The 21,052-nt window shown below is 45.0% G+C and overlaps 1 protein-coding gene and 1 long non-coding RNA gene across 2 annotated transcripts; one reads left to right on the top strand and one right to left on the bottom strand.

Annotated features, from left to right (window-relative positions):
- The first annotated feature begins 2,576 nt into the window (after positions 1–2,576).
- On the top strand, positions 2,577–7,007 carry LOC127311957 (auxin response factor 13). The gene is made up of 4 exons (XM_051342439.2): positions 2,577–3,541; positions 3,663–3,874; positions 4,302–4,394; positions 6,814–7,007. Exons 1-2 carry the CDS (start codon positions 2,648–2,650, stop codon positions 3,870–3,872), a joined length of 1,104 nt encoding a protein of 367 aa, XP_051198399.1. The 5' UTR covers positions 2,577–2,647; the 3' UTR covers positions 3,873–3,874; positions 4,302–4,394; positions 6,814–7,007.
- On the bottom strand, positions 4,608–6,555 carry LOC127311959 (uncharacterized). Its single transcript, XR_007858064.2, has 4 exons — positions 6,283–6,555; positions 5,971–6,192; positions 5,191–5,392; positions 4,608–5,055 (listed from the first exon to the last, which is right to left on the bottom strand). It is a non-coding gene; the product is annotated as an uncharacterized lncRNA (long non-coding RNA).
- Positions 7,008–21,052: the final 14,045 nt, after the last annotated feature.

Genomic DNA, 21,052 nt, shown 5'->3' with positions numbered 1-21,052 from the left:
CCCGTGGCGGATCCGCTGGATCTGGCCTAATCGGCATGTTTCCCTTCTTTTCATTTCCTATGAAATAATTCTGCTACCATATCCCCCTTAGGTTTAAATCGATTAAAAACTCATTTTAGATTCAAGCAGCATGATTCAAATTGCCACGCGTCTCTAAACAAACTAGATGATTTCCCCGCGCGTTGCTGCGGGGATCTATGCAATACAAAAGAGTGTACTAATCATCATCGGAAAACAAATTAAAGCAGTATATGAGTTATGTAAATTTTCATTTGAAAAAGGCCAATTTTGGTTTTTAAAAAGCCGAAGCCGTTGCGGCCCTGCTTTCGTTGAAGAAGGCTTGGGTAGACGGTGACACGGTCCTTGCACGGTTCAGCGAAGTGGTGCTACCTTGGTAACTGCCGGGAGCCGGTATACCTTCGCTTATGTCATGATTTTTTACTGCTTCCTTCTTGATGCTCACCTTGACGCCCTGCTGTTGGTGTTGCACCGTGGAGTACTTCCGTCTAGTGAGGATGGCACCCCACTCTTATTCCGACATCCTGTCGGCTTCGTATTTGGCAGTGTTTGTTTGTGTGGCTTGACGAAGGCACCTTTCCCCCATTCACCGCCTTCGTCGCCTTGAGAGCTTTCAGTGGCATGGCGGCGATCCAGACCGTCTTGCATTGGCAGCGACAGCGTGGGCGGGAGAAAAAAAAAGAATGGAAGAGTACAGGTATAGCATGAGAAATAAAATGAGAAGAGGGAAGTGCAAGTCAAGATAATTGGAATGTGTCAATGACAGGGGTGGCCCGCCTCTCGCTACCTGTCTTGCCGCTTATGCCCGAAGCGCCCACTACACACTGTGATCGAGAATGGGGTAAGAACGACAGACAGCATATTGAACCACACCAGGCCGAAATTCATTTGAAAAGATGGTGTATGGGCGCTAATTTCTATTAACGCTCCCAATATTCCTTTTTGAGGGGGCGCTGATTGTGGAACCCAACCAAAGTGGTATCCCAAGATTAGTACTCCCTCCATTCCAATGAATAATGCGTTATCGTTTTACGTATTTTTCCTTTGACTAAAAGTTATTCTAAATATATATAAAAAAATCTTGCTAAAAAAATATCATCATTCTATACGAGTCGAAGATACTAATTAATTATGTACAATATAATCAAGATTTGGTTAAATTTAATCAAAATTTATTTTGAAATACGCATGCGTCTCCAGAAAGCAAGTCCAGAAATTGCGAGTTGTGTATCTTGGTCAAACGGTCAATGGTACATCGCTGCCTCTGGCAAAAGAAAATCGTCGCATATCGCTAAGGGCACACAGTTTCATCTCCACCCGGCTCCAACACACAGCTGCTACCCACACACGCTCTCCTTTCCACGCACGCAATGGCCGCTGCCGCCGCTGCGGAAGAGGACCTCCGCCGCTGGGTCGCCTGCGCCGTCACGCTCGGAGTGACAGCCGCTGCGAGCCTGGGCCGTCGTAGGCACAGTTAAGGTCCAAGCGGGGTTGGTGGTGGTCGGAGGTGCTCTGGGAAAACACGACATTGGGGTTGAATCTGCCATACTCAATGCTATCGGTATAGTGGGGGAAGAACCTCGTTGCGGCCCTGCTTTTGTTGAAGAAGGCTTGGGTAGACGGTGACACGGTCCTTGCACGGTTCAGCGAAGTGGTGCTACCTTGGTAACCGCCGGGAGCCGGTATACCTTCGCTTATGTCATGGTTTTTTACTGCTTCCTTCTTGATGCTCACCTTGACGCCCTGTTGTTGGTGTTGCACCGTGGAGTAATTCCGTCTAGTGAGGATGGAACCCCACTCTTATTCCGACATTCCGCCGGCTTTGTATTTGGCAGTGTTTGTCTGTGTGGCTTGACGAAGGCACCTTTCCCCCATTCACCGCCTTCGTCGCCTTCAGAGCTTTCAGTGGCATGGAAGCGATCCAGACCATCTTGCATTGGCAGCGACAGCATGGGCGGGAGAAAAAAAAGAAGGGAAGAGTATAAGTATAGCATGAGAAATAAAATGAGAAGAGGGAAGTGCAAGTCAAGATAATTGGAATGTGTTAATGACAGAGGTGGCCTGCCTCTCGCTACCTGTCTTGCCGCTTATGCCCGAAGCGACAGACAACCTATTGAACTGCACCAGGCAGAAATTCATTTCAAAAGACGTGTATGGGCGCTAATTTCTATCGACACGCCCATCCCTTTTTGAGGGGGCGCTGATTGTGGAACGCAACCAAATTGGTATCGCAAGATTAGTACTCCCTCCATTCCAATGAACAATGCGTTGTCGTTTTATGTATTTTTCCTTTGACTAAAAGTTATTCTAAATATATATAAAAGAATCTTGCGAAAAAATTATCAGCATTAGAAAGTGTTTTTCTATACAAGTCGAAGATACTAATTAATTATGTACAATATAATCAAGATTTGGTTAAATTTAATCAAAATTTATTTTGAAATACGCATGCGTCTCCAGAAAGCAAGTCCAGAAATTGCGAGTTTTGTATCTTGGTCAAACGGTCAATGGTACTACATCCCTGCCTCTGGCAAAAGAGAATCGTCGCATATCGCTAAGGGCACACAGTTTCATCTCCACCCGGCTCCAACACACAGCTGCTACCCACACACGCTCTCCTTTCCACGCAATGGCCGCCGCCGCCGCCGCCGCGGAAGAGGACCACCGCCGCTGGGTCGCCTGCGCCGTCGCGCTCGACCGCCTGCCGGCTGTGGGCTCGGAGGTCTACTACTTCGCTCAAGGGCACGCGGAGCAGTGGCCTTCTATCGCCGCTCCGCAGGCTGCCAACCCCATGCTTCCTTGCAGGGTCACCTCCATCCAGCGCTTCACCGCCGGCGAAGAGCCCTACGCCCGCATCTCCCTCGTCCCGGCCGACCACGGCATCCATCCCGCCGCCGACCCGCGCCCCAACCCCGACTCGTTCCTCTTCTTCCCAAAACCGCTCCAGCAGGCGGACATTCAAAGATCGTACTTGGCCGTACCAAAGGTCTGCGTCAACGCCTTGTTCCCGGAGATCCAGGTCGGGAGCGACATTCAAGCGATTCAGATGTCCGGGCTGGATGGTGACACCTACCAATTCCAGCACAAGGTTCTCGGCCGGAAGAATCATCTGAAGGGCGCTTGGGACAAGTTCATCGCCAACAAGAGGCCGGACATCGGTGACACGGTGCTGTTCGTCCGGCGCAGCGACCTGAGCTTTTTGATCGAAGTACGTCGCCAGAACCCGGTCGTCGACCATGGTGTGCAGCAGCCCGTCCAGGAACTGGAGCAATCGTCGCAGTTGGCCGCCCAAAGAGATGCATTTACCGTCACCTACTACCCGGGGAGGGGTTCAGACTCGCCATTCGTGGTACCTAGAGGAGCTGTCGATGAAGCGATGGGCAAGCAGTGGGAGTCAGACATGGAGGTGCGCGTGCGGCCAAGGGACCTGGTGCTGCTCGCCGATGAACCCCACGGCGCGGCATTCCCCACGACAGGAACCATCAGGGCGGTGACTCCCGACCAAGTGTGGCGCAACCTCCAGGTTTGTCTGTATCTCTTGGTCCACGGGATGCGTTGATATTCTTGTCTGTTGTGTTTGTCTTGGTGGAATGCCGTAGCTTTCAGTCTTTCACAGCAATTTGCCTAAAAATAAAACTGTGCAGATTGATCTTGATGGGTCATCCTCGTCTTCGGCATCCGCCACCAAGAACATGTGGGAGGTCGAAGCTGTCCGTGCCCATCCACCTCTTCCAAAAAGGACCAAGACCGGTCGTGATCCACAGCTCTCGCGTGATGATCAGTCTGAAGAACCTGTGAGCAAGATCAGATTGATGGGCTTCGACATCAAAGCCAAAGACATTGGCACATCATGATGGTGAGCCCTCTTCATCATCTACACATGTTGCTGTCTATGTTTTCAATGGAGCTGCAATCTATTTAGAGACAAAAACAAAGCTACTAGGTAGTAGATAAAGAAATAATGTGCAGAACAGACTAGATGTAGTGGAATACCATTGGCAGAAAATATAAATGGAAGGCAATGAGCCTAGCATTCCTGCCCCCTGTTTACTGTAAACAGCATGGTTATTCTGACGGGCGTCCATATTTGGACCAGGCTCCCAGTCTGCATGGAAACTGATGTACATGCAACCTGCTTCATTAGCTAGAATTATTTGGTTGTACAGACTAGTAGAATGCATATCAACCTGCTTCATTAGCTAGAAATATTTTATTGTACAGACTTGACAAAATGCATATGTTATTGTCAACTTGTTTACTCATTTATCACATGCACTCTGCAGATGGTCGATTCTCCTCCTTCAGGCACTTGGTTCTGTTTTTTTGGCTGTAATGGAAGGATTGCGACATCATGGAGAGTTTGGGTGTTTAAGCCCGGAAATGCTATTTGGCTCCCGGGTCTATTTGCTCTCGGGTCTTGGACCAACCAGCTTCCACCAGTTGGAAACCCATGCGTGTATACTGACATGTATTGTTCTCTGTATCTGGGTTATTGAACAGTCTCGCATGGCCCACTAGCCACCACATTCAGCCGTTTCCGTACCAACGGTACAGATGGTGGGCCGACAACTTGGACCAACACCGATCTCTGCAACTGAACTTCACACCCAGGATTTTATTTTTATGACTGGACTTTACACCCAGGATTTTAGTTACAGCAAATCCATCAGGCACATTATCATATCTGACTGTACCGGAAACGTAAACCTAATGGTGCCGGAGTCTAACCTTAGACAACATAAACACATAAACTGATTGTCTTGGTTTCCCGCAAACCTGCTCGTCAGCTAGCTTCACAGCCCGGGGTCGGAGACGATGGGTAGTAGAACGCGCCAACACATAGCATCGTGGCTGCATTGAAGCTGCTCCTTACGGTAATCCCTCTCGGCTTCTCCACGGTAGCAGCGGACACCGCACCGGCCGCCTGCCAGTGCGCCAACAGCCAGTTTGATGTCGCCAGCATCGAGCGAATGCCGCCAGCACACACGGCTGCCTCCTCATTGCTTGCATTCGAAGCATCACGGTCGGCGACACCACCTGACAAGCTCAAAGACGAAACTGGTTAGCTATATTTGATACCATCAAGCGCATCCAACACCATCTGAACAAAGATGTGCATCAATGGCAACAACATACAGATGCAAACTAAGAGATTCACGAACAAAAACTCACGCGGTAGCTAGCAGATTCAAGGCTCCGCCTCCAGATCCGGCCAGGTTTGTGTAACTCCTTCCGCTTGCCTCCCTTAGCGAATCGAAAGTTGTACCAAGGCAAGGATCCAAGCTTCTCTACATACCCATGTATGTAGTTCTCAAGGGCACTCGGTCTCGAAGGACGTGGTGCCATGTCAGGCGGTGCTTGAGCCACCCTTACCCTGAATCAGTTCACAACAAGTGCCAAGTTTTAATTCTGGCTTGTTATTCTTCAAAGGGAGGGACTGCAATAACTCTTTCATCATTTTAACTATTGCAGCGGACTCTAATATATCATAGTGTTTTCAATAAGCTAGCCAGCAATGGAAATTCATACCCACATGTTTTGTGTGCATTGGTCATAATCCTTGCTCATATTTTCTGCAACAAGTTTACCAAATAACTGAATATTTCGGTCTTTATACATGAATACATGATTCGGCGGATCACAACCTGTCTGGCAGTCCAGCAATTCAACACACCATGAATGAATTACAAGGACTATCCTTTTTTTGGCCACTAACTTGACAGGCACGCATCATTTATACAAATAATTTTTGATCTACAAAGCATGATCATGGGTTTCACTAACTCCCTAGGTCTGCAAGCTGCAACTAATTTCTGCTTCCCCAGTTTTCCCATGTGCCGGTAATATCAGGCCTATCAAATTCAGATCACAGCATAGCTCTATATTAGGGATGTTACTTTCGTAGCTGTCGCAATGCAAATTTGTACCACATCAATTGGGCAGCACGTTTACCTCTTGGTCCAGTCCGTGTTTAAACTCTGAACTTCTGATTCGCAGTACACTTTGCGGAATCAGCCTGCTTGTCACCATCTCCGTTGCCGGCACCAGCTACTGCTTGTAGGATGCCCGCCACGGAGGGATCCGCCTCCACTGACCCGACATGGTTGCACACATGTCTTCCACCGCTACATCACCATTTGCGGCAGCACCAGCTCGCCCTCATAGATTGCCAGGCTGCAATGCCAGACAGAAATCCTCCCACTCATAATCCGAGACAAAATTGCCAACCACAGTTTAGAATCGGGCAAAATAGCACCTGCTTACCTTCTTGCTGGTTCCAAAGGGAACACCATGGCCGTCGCCGATGAAGTTGCAGTTTACCGTCGCCGACGTAATTGCCGCTAACTCGCACCTAGCCGCCTGAATTGCTCCCGCGCCGCCTTCCGTGCGCAGCCGCCAGCAAGTCCGCGGAATCAACAAATTGGAGAACAATCGACATGATTCTAGAGTGCAATGGCCTCACCCTGCCCTTTCAACCAGCAGATCCCTAATTCAAGTGCCAGCAGATGCCTATCAGTTTTTTTGTACCACGGTCCAGGTAACCCACATCGACTTGTTCTGCGGGTCCAGGTCGTCATTATCCGCCAGTCTAGGCTGTCTCGCCGTTGCCCGCTCATTAATGTGTTGTAGGCCACGGGTACGACGTATGCTGGTCCAGCAAAGTATCCCTGATTTCTTGCTGCCTGTATGCCAGAGTATTGATCCTGGGACGTGAATCTTCAAGCTCAATTCAACATTCCAGATATCAGGATCAGATGCACCCGGGAGCCAAATCTCCACTCCCTGTTTAAGCCCCATTGCCTAGTATACTTCAGTACTAATCTGGCCAACAACTGGTCTTAACTGTTTGGCCAGGTTATTCTTGTCAGCATAACCTGTTAATGAGATGGACGTCGGTGGTGCTTCTGAACACCTACTGCTGCAAAGATTTTTGATAATGCTTTTTGATTTCGTGGCACTATATGATTGGTGTGTGACAACCTTTTGCATGCTGTTCTGGCTTGAGACCGCTACAAAAGATACCTAGAGAATAATAATAGCTATTAATGCGGTGTACTATTTATTTCTGTCAAAACTCTTTCCCGAAACAGAACAGAGGAATGCTATCATTTTTTTTTCCCGGGAAGAGTACTATCATTCTAGATTACTACCAGATTACACCTCGGCACATATAGAACTAGTGGATTAAAAAAACTACATTCAATTGCTGCATAGTTTATTTTTTGCATATGCAAGTATTTTAACATATCCCTCATCTAGTTTTTTTATGTCAACAAAATTACTGAATGCACAAGTACAAAGAAGATAAACTGGTGTGCATATAATCCTAAAAACCGTTTAATATATATGTGTCATTTGTTAGAATACGGATTAAGCTCTTTATTACTCTCATCTAATAAGATAAACTAATATGTTTCAAAAAATAAATTAATTTGAGGTTTCATTATTCTCTTAGATATCTATGCAGCAGCCTTTCACTCGCTTTAAACACTGCTCTCAGACCGTCCTGCTGATGGGGAAAAAAATGGCATGGACTTAAATATCTATGTCTCAAGTAAGCTGATGCTACTTGTTGTTATGTCAACTAGTATTAGCTAGTTAAAAATGACGTGGTGTTTGTTACTGTATTGTGTGTGTATCTGTTTTACTCTCTCTTGATAACTTGAGACATGATATTTTCTCTTAAGTATATGATCTGGTGTTTGTTTATTCTGTACTTGTCTCCATCACCATTTTTTCTCCATTTTTCGATAAAGGGCACTTTATTACTCAAATAAATTAAGCATTACATCCAGTCTCTGCATAACTAGGATGCACACAACCGTTCAAAGATCCAAAAAGTTCGACAACGTAAATCCTATTAGAAAGATAAAAACAGGTGACGATCTCAGCTCAGCTGGAGACTAGTTCAAGAGGGCGGGAATATGACCGTTGAGGGGCAGTCTGGCGACGTTGGGGGCGATCACGCTGCCGGCGGCGATCTCACCTCCCTCACGGCGCCGAAGACACCGGTTCCTTCGCCGACACCGTCGTGGAAACCATGGGCGGCTCAGGTAAGTTCGCCGGAGTTCACCGGGAGCCGTTTCTGGGCATTGCAGGCGGTCGATGCGGAGGACTCTGATCTCGAAGATGGGGTAGAGGAAGAAGGGGGTGATGAGGTCTCGGCTGCAGGAAGTGAAGACAGGTCGGCGATCTATCTGTGCCACACTCCGGCGCAGGTAAGGGACGCGGATCTCGTCGAAACTTCGTCTGAGCTGAACCGGCGTCAGGCGAAACGGCTTAGGAGGAGAAATGGGCAGCGCCTGGCGACTCGATCGGCGTTCTTCTTCTCCGATCGCGTAGGTATGAACACGTCTTTCTCGTTGCCTTTGGGCAGTTTGAAGAAATCGGCGGTTGCCATGAATCCGATACTGGAACCTACTGTTTTTGTGGATGAAAGCATGCATGGTTGGACAGTAGTTCGTCGGCGACGTTGGTCGCCGGCGTCCAACGACAACATACGGGATCCGAATATGATGCATAATTCAAACGTTCGTGATGCGGGCCAAGCTGGGTTGCGGGCTTTGGTCGACAGCACGGTTCGTTCGTCTGGCCCAAATCTTTTTCGACAAGGAAACTCTGTCGATCAGTCGAGGATTTTGCGGAGTCCAAGGATTGCAAAAGTCGGAAACAATAATGCGGGATTTGCTTTTCGGAAATTTCTAGGGCTAGCCTGGAAGAAGGTCGAGGCGGCGGCACCGGTTGTCAGACGGCGCCGTGTCGAGGTGGTGATGAACGGGGATGGAGGCCGGGGTGGCTTCAATCCAGGCCGCGGCGGTTTCAACCGCGGGAGAGGAGGATTCGGTGGTGGCCGCGGGGATGTTGGCACTAGCGGTGGCCGAGGTGCCTACGGCAATGGTGGCGGCCGGGCTGGTGGACACGGTGGCTTTGGCGCTGATAGGGGTGGCTATGGTGCTGATCGTGGCGGTTATGGTCATCCTCGTGGCGGCTTTGCACAGCGGGGTCGCCACCAAGGTCCTGGTCGTGGAAATTCTGGGTATAGCGCTGGCAGGGGATATCAGAACAACTTCGGTGGTTTTGGTGGAAACAGGAACTTCGTCCAGGGGGAATCGAGTAATTCTGCTAGGTCAGATTTCAATGGGAATTGGGGAAATACTAGTGGTGTAAATCAGAGGGGAGGAAACTTTGTTAGCAGCAACAATGCCTTTGGAGGTAATCATCAGCGATGGAATTCAGGCCGGGGTGGGTCTTATGTCAATCGGAATAGGGGACTTGAGTCCGAGGGTGCTATGCGGAACGGCATCGATGCGGACCTCTTACAACAAATGGTGCAGGCAGTGGTGGCGGCTGTTACAGCGGCTACTAAGGTTTCTGAAGCACCGGTGGCTCCTGTCCCCGTGGCTGTTGCTGGGCATGCTCCAGTACCGGCCTCCATTGATGGTCAGAGTGGGGAGGTACCGGCTGCGGTGCCAAATCCCACGGCTGCACGGCATGAGGGGGTTGCCCAGAGTCTACCAGATGGGTCTGAGATGATAGCAACTGACAAGGAGAATGAAGTTCAGGGAGCTTCGAAGAAGAAGAAGGAAGATAAAGCTGGTTGTTTTAGGTGTAAGAAGCCTGGGCACTATATTGATGATTGCCCCACACCGTACTGTGATATCTGTGAGTCCATCCATCACGTCACATCCGCTTGTCATCTGCTTAATGCCCCAAAACCAACTGCTATTCTTCATGGTTACGCTAATGAGGCACTGATGTTTTTTGAGCTTGCATGTGGTGTGTTTAACCCCAAGGCAGAAAATCCCAAATTGGCGAAGGTGACAGTTGAGGGGGATATTCTGACTATACCTGAGATCATTGATCAACTCAAGAAGATTGTACCATCAGAGAAATTTATTTGGGAGGTCTTTCATCTCAAAGAGAATATCTATAGAGTCAAACTCCCTAGTAAGTTAGAGGTCCAGCGTTTGAAGAACTTTGGCACATATATCTGTATTGACAGGGAGTCTCGTTTGACTTTTGATGCCTGGTCTTCTGTGGAGGAGCCTCTTTATAGGTTGCAGGAGGTATGGGTTCGTGTGTCTGGTTTGCCATCAGATGTTAGATCAGATTACCTGGCCTTATGGGGAGTTGGAACTTTATTTGGGAAGACGTTGGAGGTGGATATGGCGTATACGCGAAAACATAAAGTGCTCCGGACAAAGATTGGTTGTCTAGATCACAGGCTCATTCCAGCAGATAGTGATATGTTTATCAGAAGGGGGTTTTATAAACTGCGTTTTGAGGTAGAACTTGAGGATAAGTTGCAAGAGGTCAATATGGTAGATGCAGGAAATGATTTTGATGGAGATAATGGGGCTAACCAAGAGGAGGGGAAGAAGTGAAATGATCCTGATATAGATATGGAGAACAAAGAAAATGATTTGACGGAGAGCTCCAAAAATATTGTTAATGATGGTTCAAGTAAGAATAATGGGGTGGATGGTATGCAAGAGCATTGTGCTCTTCTAGAGGCTATTCAGTTTGGATCGATGGATGTAAAACTAGCCTCTCCAGGTAACCTTTATGCTGCAAAAAATTTGGACCAAAATGACTTTGTTTTCTCTCCCATATCTCATGTTCAGATTCCTCCAATAGATGACAATTTTTTCACGGATTCTCATGCAGATTCGGCTCACAGAGGAGCAGCCTCGGGATCGGTGGGCAGCAGTAGGGGCAGCACTGGGCGGCGGCCTGTCATTGGACAGCAGTCACCTGATGCTATGCTAGCACAACATTCAGCCAATGAGCAGCTGCATGCTGGCCGACAGGCCCCGCCTGCGCCTCTGCTGTCGCTGAATGCAGGCTGTCTGACCCCGCCTGCACCTGCTGTTTCTGGCCCTGCTTCGATGCCACGCGCTGCTGGGCAGAATGCAGCAGCCAGTCAGATGCTGGTGCAAGTGGAGGAGCGCGCTGGCGAGGCCGGATCTTCTGTGCAGCGGAAGGTCTCCCTGCCGCGGGTGACGGAGCAGTCTGAGCCGCAGAAGATCAAGACGCCTGTCGCTGGACAGGCAGACTCGCATGCGCCTATGATTTGCAAGATGCCACTGCTGCAGGCCGGATCGGATGTGGAGGGGAATGGTGAGGCTGGAGGTGTGTTTTCTTTTGATTATGATGCTAATTTTGATTATGTTACTCATTTGGGGAATTCTCAGCAAGATGGCTTAATTTCCCTTTCTCAAACTGATGATGAGTATGATAATGCAGGGGTGGGTTTGGAGGCATATGTGTCTATTTCTGGTGGTTTGTCGAATGGTAGCATTTCAAATAAGGTGGTGCTATCTACAAGAGGGGATGTTCCTCACATGGGTATTCAGGATGCGGTGAGGGCTGCCCCATCGCCTATATCTATTGGTATGACCTTAGGTAACTCATGTACCCCTATTTTGGCTGCAAAGAACAAAGTGGGTTTATCCTTAATAGAAGTTTCTTCTGAAAATTTGGCAGTTCGGCCTACTATGGACGAGGTGATTGCCTTTGGCGGCATCCCAAAGCCCTCCTTAACTGCGAGGACTAGTGCTAGACTGGGTGGCCGGCCTGGTGAGGATGTGCCTATTATGGAGAAGGCTATGATGAATGCACAGATGAGAGATGTTTCTTCTAGTGCAGGTAAGTCGTTGCCCTTTAAATTTTCTATTGTCAATATTCCTGATTCCGAGATTAGTAATAAAGCTGGACGGTTGGGTATTTCTTTAGGACAATCTGAAGGTGAGGTAGTGAAATCTATTAGGGGTATTAAAATGCTTGAAGAAGAACGGATTTTAACTATTTTACAAAAAAATGTGGATGAGTATGTGAATAAGGAGGAAGATCCCTCCACCCTTGTCATGTCTAAAGTCTCCACCCTATGTGAGGATTTGGTTGAGGATGATTGCATCCCACTGGATTTTGATGATCATTTGGAACATCTGAACCCGGTAGTTAAGGTAAAGAAGACTAGGGTGAGGAAAATATATGATACTAATAATATTCGTAAAAGTACTAGGAGAAGAATTAAAAAACAATTTTCATGATGCAGAATCTAAAAGGTATGAATTGGAATCCGGGTGGTTTTGGGGATACCGCTAAGCACTTGTTTGTAAAAGAGGCAATTAGGGAACACAAATTAGATTTTGTAGCCTTATTGGAGACTGGAAGATCTAATTTCTCTATTCCTTTTTTAAATCAATTAGCAGCGGGATATAGCTTTTCCTGGTTTTGTTTACCGCCTCATGGTCGATCAGGAGGCATTTTGGTTGGTATAAATTCGGACACACTCGAAGTGCTCAAAGTGAGCACTGGAGATTTTTGTGTCAAGCTTCATATTAAATGTAAAAGGGATGGTTTTGAATGGATTCTTGTGCCAGTTTATGGGGCTGCCCAAGACGCACATAAAGCGGAATTCTTAGCAGAATTAGTCAGAATATGTGAGACTGAAACATTACCTATGTTGGTAGGTGGTGATTTCAATATCATTCGAAAGCGTGAAGAAAAAAATAATGATAATTTTAGAGCTCGTTGGCCTTTTGTTTTTAATGCCATTATTGAACATTTGAATTTGCGTGAAATTGCTCTATCTGGGAGACAATTTACGTGGGCAAGTCGTAGGGACATTCCAACTTATGAGAAGCTAGATCGAGTGTTAGCCTCCATTTCTTGGGAGCAAAAGTTTCCTTTGGTCACTGTGCGTGCATTGACAAGGGCGGATTCTGACCATACACCGATTCTTATCGATTCAGGGGTGAAAGCACATTTGGGTAATAAGCCAAAGTTTTCCTTTGAGTTGCATTGGTTGCGACAAGAAGGTTTTTTTGATATGATTGAAAAGGAATGGAATTCAGTGTTAGTGGGTTTGAATCCGATGGATGTGTGGTTGAATAAATTAAGGCATATCAGACAATTTCTTAAAGGTTGGGCAAAAAATCAAAGTGGGCAATACAAGATAGAAAAGGATAGGTTATTGGGTATTATTGAAAGGTTAGATGTGAAAGCTGAAACAACTAGCTTGTCGGCATCGGAGAGAGAAATGCTTAAAAATGCTAGTGATAAGCTAAATAAATTAAGAAGAGAGGAGGAATCGAAATGGGCGCAACGAGCTAAAGTTAAGCATATCCAAGAAGGGGGAAGTAACACAAGATACTTCCATTTGATTGCAAATGGGAAACATAGAAGAAAGAAAATATTTCAATTAGAACAACAAGAAGGAACTATTGTTGGGGAAGACAATTTGAAAGTCTACATTACTGAGTTCTATAAAAAACTATTTGGGGCACCAGTATCAAATAACATCTCTTTGATGGAGGAGGTGGTACAAGATATTCCCCAGATATCGACTATTGAGAATGAGATCTTGACATCTCCTTTTTCTGAGGAGGAAGTCCATGATGCTCTTTTTCAGATGGAGCGTAATAAGGCGCCGGGGCCTGATGGTTTCCCGGCCGAGTTTTTCCAAAAAATTTGGGTGGTAATAAAAGATGACTTGATGGCGCTATTTAATCAGTTCAGTACTGGGGAATTGCCTCTATACAAATTGAATTTTGGCGTCATTACATTATTACCAAAGAAAGAGGATGTGGTGCAAATACAACAATATAGACCAATTTGTTTACTAAATGTGTGTTTTAAAATATTTACCAAGGCCGGTACAAATCGCATAACAGGGATTGCCCCAAGAGTTATAAAGCCAACACAATCAGCCTTTATGCCCGGAAGGAATATTTTAGAAGGGGTGGTCATTCTTCATGAAACTATTCATGAGTTACATAATAAGAAGATGGATGGGGTTTTATTTAAGATAGATTTTGAAAAGGCATATGATAAAGTGAAATGGCCATTCTTACAACAGACTTTGCGAATGAAGGGGTTTGCTCCTGAATGGTGCAGGATGATCCAACAATATGTCCAAGGGGGAAGTGTTGGTGTCAAGGTAAATGATGACATTGGTCATTATTTCCAAACAAAAAAAGGATTGAGACAAGGTGATCCGTTGTCTCCGATTCTTTTTAATATCGTGGTGGATATGCTTGCCATCATAATTGAGAGAGCAAAAAATGATGGTCAAGTAGGGGGACTTATTCCTCATCTTGTTGAGGGAGGAATCTCTATTTTACAATATGCAGACGATACTATCCTTTTCTTGGAACATGACCTTGAGAAAGCTGTGAATATGAAGCTAATTCTATGTCTTTTTGAAGAACTATCAGGGCTTAAAATTAATTTCCACAAGAGTGAGATTTTTTGTTTTGGTAAGGCAAATGATGAGGTGGACCTATATAAACAGATTTTTGGATGTGATGCGGGTTCTTTACCGTTTAAATATTTAGGCATTCCTATTCATTTTAGAAAGCTTCGAAATTCTGATTGGTACCCAGTGGAGACCCGATTTGAAAGCAAATTGGGATGCTGGAAAGGAAAATTATTGTCCTATGGGGATAGACTTGTTCTTATCAATTCAGTTTTAACAAGCCTACTGATACGTCTCCGACGTATCGATAATTTCTTATGTTCCATGCCACATTATTGATGTTATCTACATGTTTTATGCACACTTTATGTCATATTCGTGCATTTTCTGGAACTAACTTATTAACAAGATGCCGAAGTGCCAGTTGCTGTTTTCTGCTGTTTTTGGTTTCAGAAATCCTAGTAAGGAAATATTCTCGGAATTGGACGAAATCAAAGCCCAGGGGCCTATTTTCTCACGAAGCTTCCAGAAGTCCGAAGGAGAGACGAAGAGGGGCCACGGAGGGGCCACACCATAGGGCGGCGCGGCCCCCCCCCTTGGCCGCGCTGGCCTGTAGTGTGGGGCCCCCGTGCCGCCTCTTGACCTGCCCTTCCACCTATAAAAAGTCTCCGTGACGAAACCCCCAGTACCGAGAGCCACGATACGGAAAACCTTCCGAGACGCCGCCGCCGCCGATCCCATCTCGGGGATCCAGAGATCGCCTCCGGCACTCGCCGGAGAGGGGAATCATCTCCCGGGGACTCTACGCCGCCATGGTCGCCTCCGGTGTGATGTGTGAGTAGTCTACCCCTGGACTATGGGTCCATAGCAGTAGCTAGATGGTTGTCTTCTCCCCATTGTGCTATCATTGTCGGATCTTGTGAGCTGCCTAACATGATCAAGATCGTCTATCTGTAATTCTATATGTTGCGTTTGTTGGGATCCGATGAATAGAGAATACTTGTTATGTTGATTATCAAAGTTATGCTATGTGTTGTTTATGATCTTGCATGCTCTCCGTTACTAGTAGATGCTCTGGCCAAGTAGATGCTTGTAACTCCAAGAGGGAGTACTTATGCTCGATAGTGGGTTCATGCCTGCATTGACACAGGGACGATGTGAGAGAAAGTTCTAAGGTTGTGTTGTGCTGTTGCCAGTAGGGATAAAACATTAGTGCTATGTTCAAGGATGTAGTCACTAGTTACATTACGCACCATACTTAATGCAATTGTCTGTTGTTTGCAACTTAATACGGGAGGGGGTTCGGATGATAACCTGAAGGTGGACTTTTTAGGCATAGATGCAGTTGGATGACGGTCTATGTACTTTGTCGTAATGCCCAATTAAATCTCACTATACTCATCATGATATGTATGTGCATGGTCATGCTCTCTTTATTTGTCAATTGCCCAACTGTAATTTGTTCACCCAACATGCTGTTCGTCTTATGGGAGAGACACCTCTAGTGAACTGTGGACCCCGGTCCAATTCTCTTTACTGAAATACAATCTACTGCAATACTTGTTCTACTGTTTTCTGCAAACAATCATCTTCCACACAATACGGTTAACTCTTTGTTACAGCAAGCCGGTGAGATTGACAACCTCACTGTTTCGTTGGGGCAAAGTACTTTGGTTGTGTTGTGCAGGTTCCACGTTGGCGCCGGAATCCCTGGTGTTGCGCCGCACTACATCCCGCCGCCATCAACCTTCAACGTGCTTCTTGGCTCCTCCTGGTTCGATAAACCTTGGTTTCTTTCTGAGGGAAAACTTGCTGCTGTGCGCATCATACCTTCCTCTTGGGGTTGCCCAACGAACGTGTGAAATACACGCCATCAAGCTAAATTTCTAGCGCCGTTGCCGGGGAGATCAAGACACGCTGCAAGGGGAGTCTCCACTTCTCAATCTCTTTACTCTGTTTTTGTCTTGCTTAGTTTTATTTACAACTTTGTTTGCTGCACTAAATCAAAATACAAAAAAAAATTAGTTGCTAGTTTTACTTTATTTGCTATCTTGTTTGCTATATCGAAAACACAAAAAATTTAGTTTACTTGCATTTACTTTATCTAGTTTGCTTTATTTACTACTACTAAAATGAGTAATCCTGAAGTTGAAGTTCGCACGTTTAAGCAACGAGGGGGAGAATGTTTGAGAGATGCTTGGTATAGAATTGACGATGCTCATAATAGATGCACTAAGAAGCACTCCACCATTATTTTACTCAGGAATTTTTATGTTGGTATCTCTAGCTGGAATAGATATGTTCTTGATAGTCTCGCAAAAGGTGACTTCCTAAGTACTCCTGCATTAGAAGCTAGTTGCATTATTGAGAGCTTATTTGGAATACCACCTGTTGATAAAGTTAAAACTGAAATCTCTCTTGAAGATGTTATGAAAAAATTGGAAACCATAGAGAAAAATTTTCCAAGTATTGAAGCTAAATTGGAAATATTACTTGATAAAACTGATGAACTTGATAAATCCTTAGGAGGAATTGATGAAAGAATTAGTGTCCTAGGAACTAATGCTGTCCATGATGATCAAATCAATAGGATTGACGAACTTGAAAAAGCTATGGGAACCTTGGGTTCAACATTTTCTTCTCTTAAATATAAGGAGAAAGCTTATGTGGGTAAGGAGCAAAAGTTTATGTATGTCTCTAAAGTGCCTAGACCAAAGAAGTATTATTATAGGCCTAAAATTGACAAAGCCCTTAGTACCACTATGGATGGGGGAGCTCATGATAACAATGCACCATCTCTTGATAATACTTGATACACACTTTCTGCGCCTAGCTGAAAGGCGTTAAAGAAAAGCGCTTATGGGAGACAACCCATGTTTTACCTACAGTACTTTGTTTTATATTTATGTCTTGGAAGTTGTTTACTACTGTAGCAACCTCTCCTTATCTTAGTTTTGTGTTTTGTTGTGCCAAGTTAAGCCGTTGATAGAAAAGTAAGTACTAGATTTGGATTACTGCACAGTTCCAGATTTCTTTGCTGTCACGAATCTGAGTCCACCTCCCTGTAGGTAGCTCAGAAAATTAAGCCAATTTACGTGCATGATCCTCAGATATGTACGCAACTTTCATTCAATTTGAGCATTTTAATTTGAGCAAGTCTGGTGCCATTTTAAAATTCGTCAATACGAACTGTTCTGTTTTGACAGATTCTGCCTTTTATTTCGCATTGCCTCTTTCGCTATGTTGGATGAATTTCTTTGATCCACTAATGTCCAGTAGCATTATGCAATGTCCAGAAGTGTTAAGAATGATTGTGTCACCTCTGAATATGTTAATTTATATTGTGCACTAACCCTCTAATGAGTTGTTTCGAGTTTGGTGTGGAGGAAGTTTTCAAGGATCAAGAGAGGAGTATGATGCAACATGATCAAGGAGAGTGAAAGCTCTAAGCTTGGGGATGCACCCGGTGGTTCACCCCTGCATATATCAAGAAGACTCAAGCGTCTAAGCTTGGGGATGCCCAAGGCATCCCCTTCTTCATCGACAACATTATCAGGTTCCTCCCCTGAAACTATATTTTTATTCCATCACATCTTATGTGCTTTTTCTTGGAGCGTCGGTTTGTTTTTGTTTTTTGTTTTGTTTGAATAAAATGGATCCTAGCATTCACTTTATGGGAGAGAAACACGCTCCGCTGTAGCATATGGACAAGTATGTCCTTGGTTTCTACTCATAGTATTCATGGCGAAGTTTCTCCTTCGTTAAATTGTTATATGGTTGGAATTGGAAAATGATACATGTAGTAATTGCTATAAATGTCTTGGGTAATGTGATACTTGGCAATTGTTGTGCTCATGATTAAGCTCTTGCATCATATGCTTTGCACCCATTAATGAAGAAATACATAGAGCATGCTAAAATTTGGTTTGCATATTTGGTTTCTCTAAGGTCTAGATAATTTCTAGTATTGAGTTTAAACAACAAGGAAGACGGTGTAGAGTCTTATAATGTTTTCAATATGTCTTTTATGTGAGTTTTGCTGCACCGGTTCATCCTTGTGTTTGTTTCAAATAAGCCTTGCTAGCCTAAACCTTGTATCGAGAGGGAATACTTCTCATGCATCCAAAATACTTGAGCCAATCACTATGCCATTTGTGTCCACCATACCTACCTACTACATGGTATTTTCCGCCATTCCAAAGTAAATTGCTTGAGTGCTACCTTTAAAATTCCATCATTCACCTTTGCAATATATAGCTCATGGGACAAATAGCTTAAAAACTATTGTGGTATTGAATATGTAATTATGCACTTTATCTCTTATTAAGTTGCTTGTTGTGCGATAACCATGTTCACTGGGACGCCATCAACTATTCATTGTTGAATTTCATGTGAGTTGCTATGCATGTCCGTCTTGTCTGAAGTAAGAGAGATCTACCACCTTATGGTTAAGCATGCATATGTTAGAGAAGAACATTGGGCCGCTAACTAAAGCCATGCTCCATGGTGGAAGTTTCGATTTTGGACAACAATCCTCAAATCTCAAATGAGAAAATTATTAATTGTTGTTATATGCTTATGCATAAAAGAGGAGTCCATCATCTGTTGTCTATGTTGTCCCGGTATGGATGTCTAAGTTGAAGAATAATCAATAGCGAGAAATCCAATGCGAGCTTTCTCCTTAGACCTTTGTACAAAGGCGGCATAGAGGTACCCCTTTGTGACACTTGGTAAAAACAATGCATTGTGATGACCCGGTAGTCCAAGCTAATTAGGACAAGGTGCGGGCACTATTAGTACGCTATGCATGAGGCTTGCAACTTATAAGATATAATTTACATGATGCATATGCTTTATTACTACCGTTGACAAAATTGTTTCATGTTTTCAAAATCAAAGCTCTAGCACAAATATAGCAATCGATGCTTTTCCTCTATGGAGGACTATTCTTTTACTTTCAATGTTGAGTCAGTTCACCTATCTCTCTCCACCTCAAGAAGCAAACACTTGTGTGAACTGTGCATTGATTCCTACATACTTGCTTATTGCACTTATTATATTACTCTATGTTGACAATATCCATGAGATATACATGTTACAAGTTGAAAGCAACCGCTGAAACTTAATCTTCTTTTGTGTTGCTTCAATATCTCTACTTTGAATTGTTGCTTTATGAGTTAACTCTTATGCAAGACTTATTGATGCTTGTCTTGAAGTGCTATTCATGAAAAGTCTTTGCTATATGATTCACTTGTTTACTCATGTCATATACATTGTTTCGATCGCTGCATTCACTACATATGCTTTACAAATAGTATGATCAAGATTATGATGGCATGTCACTCCAGAAATTATCTGTGTTATCGTTTTACCTGCTCGGGACGAGCAGAACTAAGCTTGGGGATGCTGATACGTCTCCGACGTATCGATAATTTCTTATGTTCCATGCCACATTATTGATGTTATCTACATGTTTTATGCACACTTTATGTCATATTCGTGCATTTTCTGGAACTAACCTATTAACAAGATGCCGAAGTGCCGATTCTGTTTTCGCTGTTTTTGGTTTCAGAAATCCTAGTAAGGAAATATTCTCGGAATTGGACGAAATCAAAGCCCAGGGGCCTATTTTCTCACGAAGCTTCCAGAAGTCCGAAGGAGAGACGAAGAGGGGCCACGGAGGGGCCACACCATAGGGCGGCGCGGCCCCCCCTTGGCCGCGCCGGCCTGTAGTGTGGGGCCCCCGTGCCGCCTCTTGACCTGCCCTTCCGCCTATAAAAAGTCTCCGTGACGAAACCCCCGCACCGAGAGCCACGATACGGAAAACCTTCCCGGAGACGCCGCCGCCGCCGATCCCATCTCGGGGATCCAGGAGATCGCCTCCGGCACCCTGCCGGAGAGGGGAATCATCTCCCGGGGACTCTACGCCGCCATGGTCGCCTCCGGTGTGATGTGTGAGTAGTCTACCCTGGACTATGGGTCCATAGCAGTAGCTAGATGGTTGTCTTCTCCCCATTGTGCTATCATTGTCGGATCTTGTGAGCTGCCTAACATGATCAAGATCGTCTATCTGTAATTCTATATGTTGCGTTTGTTGGGATCCGATGAATAGAGAATACTTGTTATGTTGATTATCAAAGTTATGCTATGTGTTGTTTATGATCTTGCATGCTCTCCGTTACTAGTAGATGCTCTGGCCAAGTAGATGCTTGTAACTCCAAGAGGGAGTACTTATGCTCGATAGTGGGTTCATGCCTGCATTGACACAGGACAAAGGATGAAAGTTCTAAGGTTGTGTTGTCTTGTTGCCACTAGGGATAAAACATTAGTGCTATGTTCAAGGATGTAGTCACTAGTTACATTACGCACCATACTTAATGCAATTGTCTGTTGTTTGCAACTTAATACTGGAGGGGGTTCGGATGATAACCTGAAGGTGGACTTTTTAGGCATAGATGCAGTTGGATGACGGTCTATGTACTTTGTCGTAATGCCCAATTAAATCTCACTATACTCATCATGATATGTATGTGCATGGTCATGCTCTCTTTATTTGTCAATTGCCCAACTGTAATTTGTTCACCCAACATGCTGTTCGTCTTATGGGAGAGACACCTCTAGTGAACTGTGGACCCCGGTCCAATTCTCTTTACTGAAATACAATCTACTGCAATACTTGTTCTACTGTTTTCTGCAAACAATCATCTTCCACACAATACAGTTAACTCTTTGTTACAGCAAGCCGGTGAGATTGATAACCTCACTGTTTCGTTGGGGCAAAGTACTTTGGTTGTGTTGTGCAGGTTCCACGTTGGCGCCGGAATCCCTGGT

This window comes from Lolium perenne, chromosome 7 (genome assembly GCF_019359855.2).
Source record: "Lolium perenne isolate Kyuss_39 chromosome 7, Kyuss_2.0, whole genome shotgun sequence".
Lineage (NCBI taxonomy): Eukaryota > Viridiplantae > Streptophyta > Magnoliopsida > Poales > Poaceae > Lolium > Lolium perenne.
Note: the sequence above shows the minus strand (reverse complement) of the source record. Positions and strands in the feature narration are given on the sequence as shown.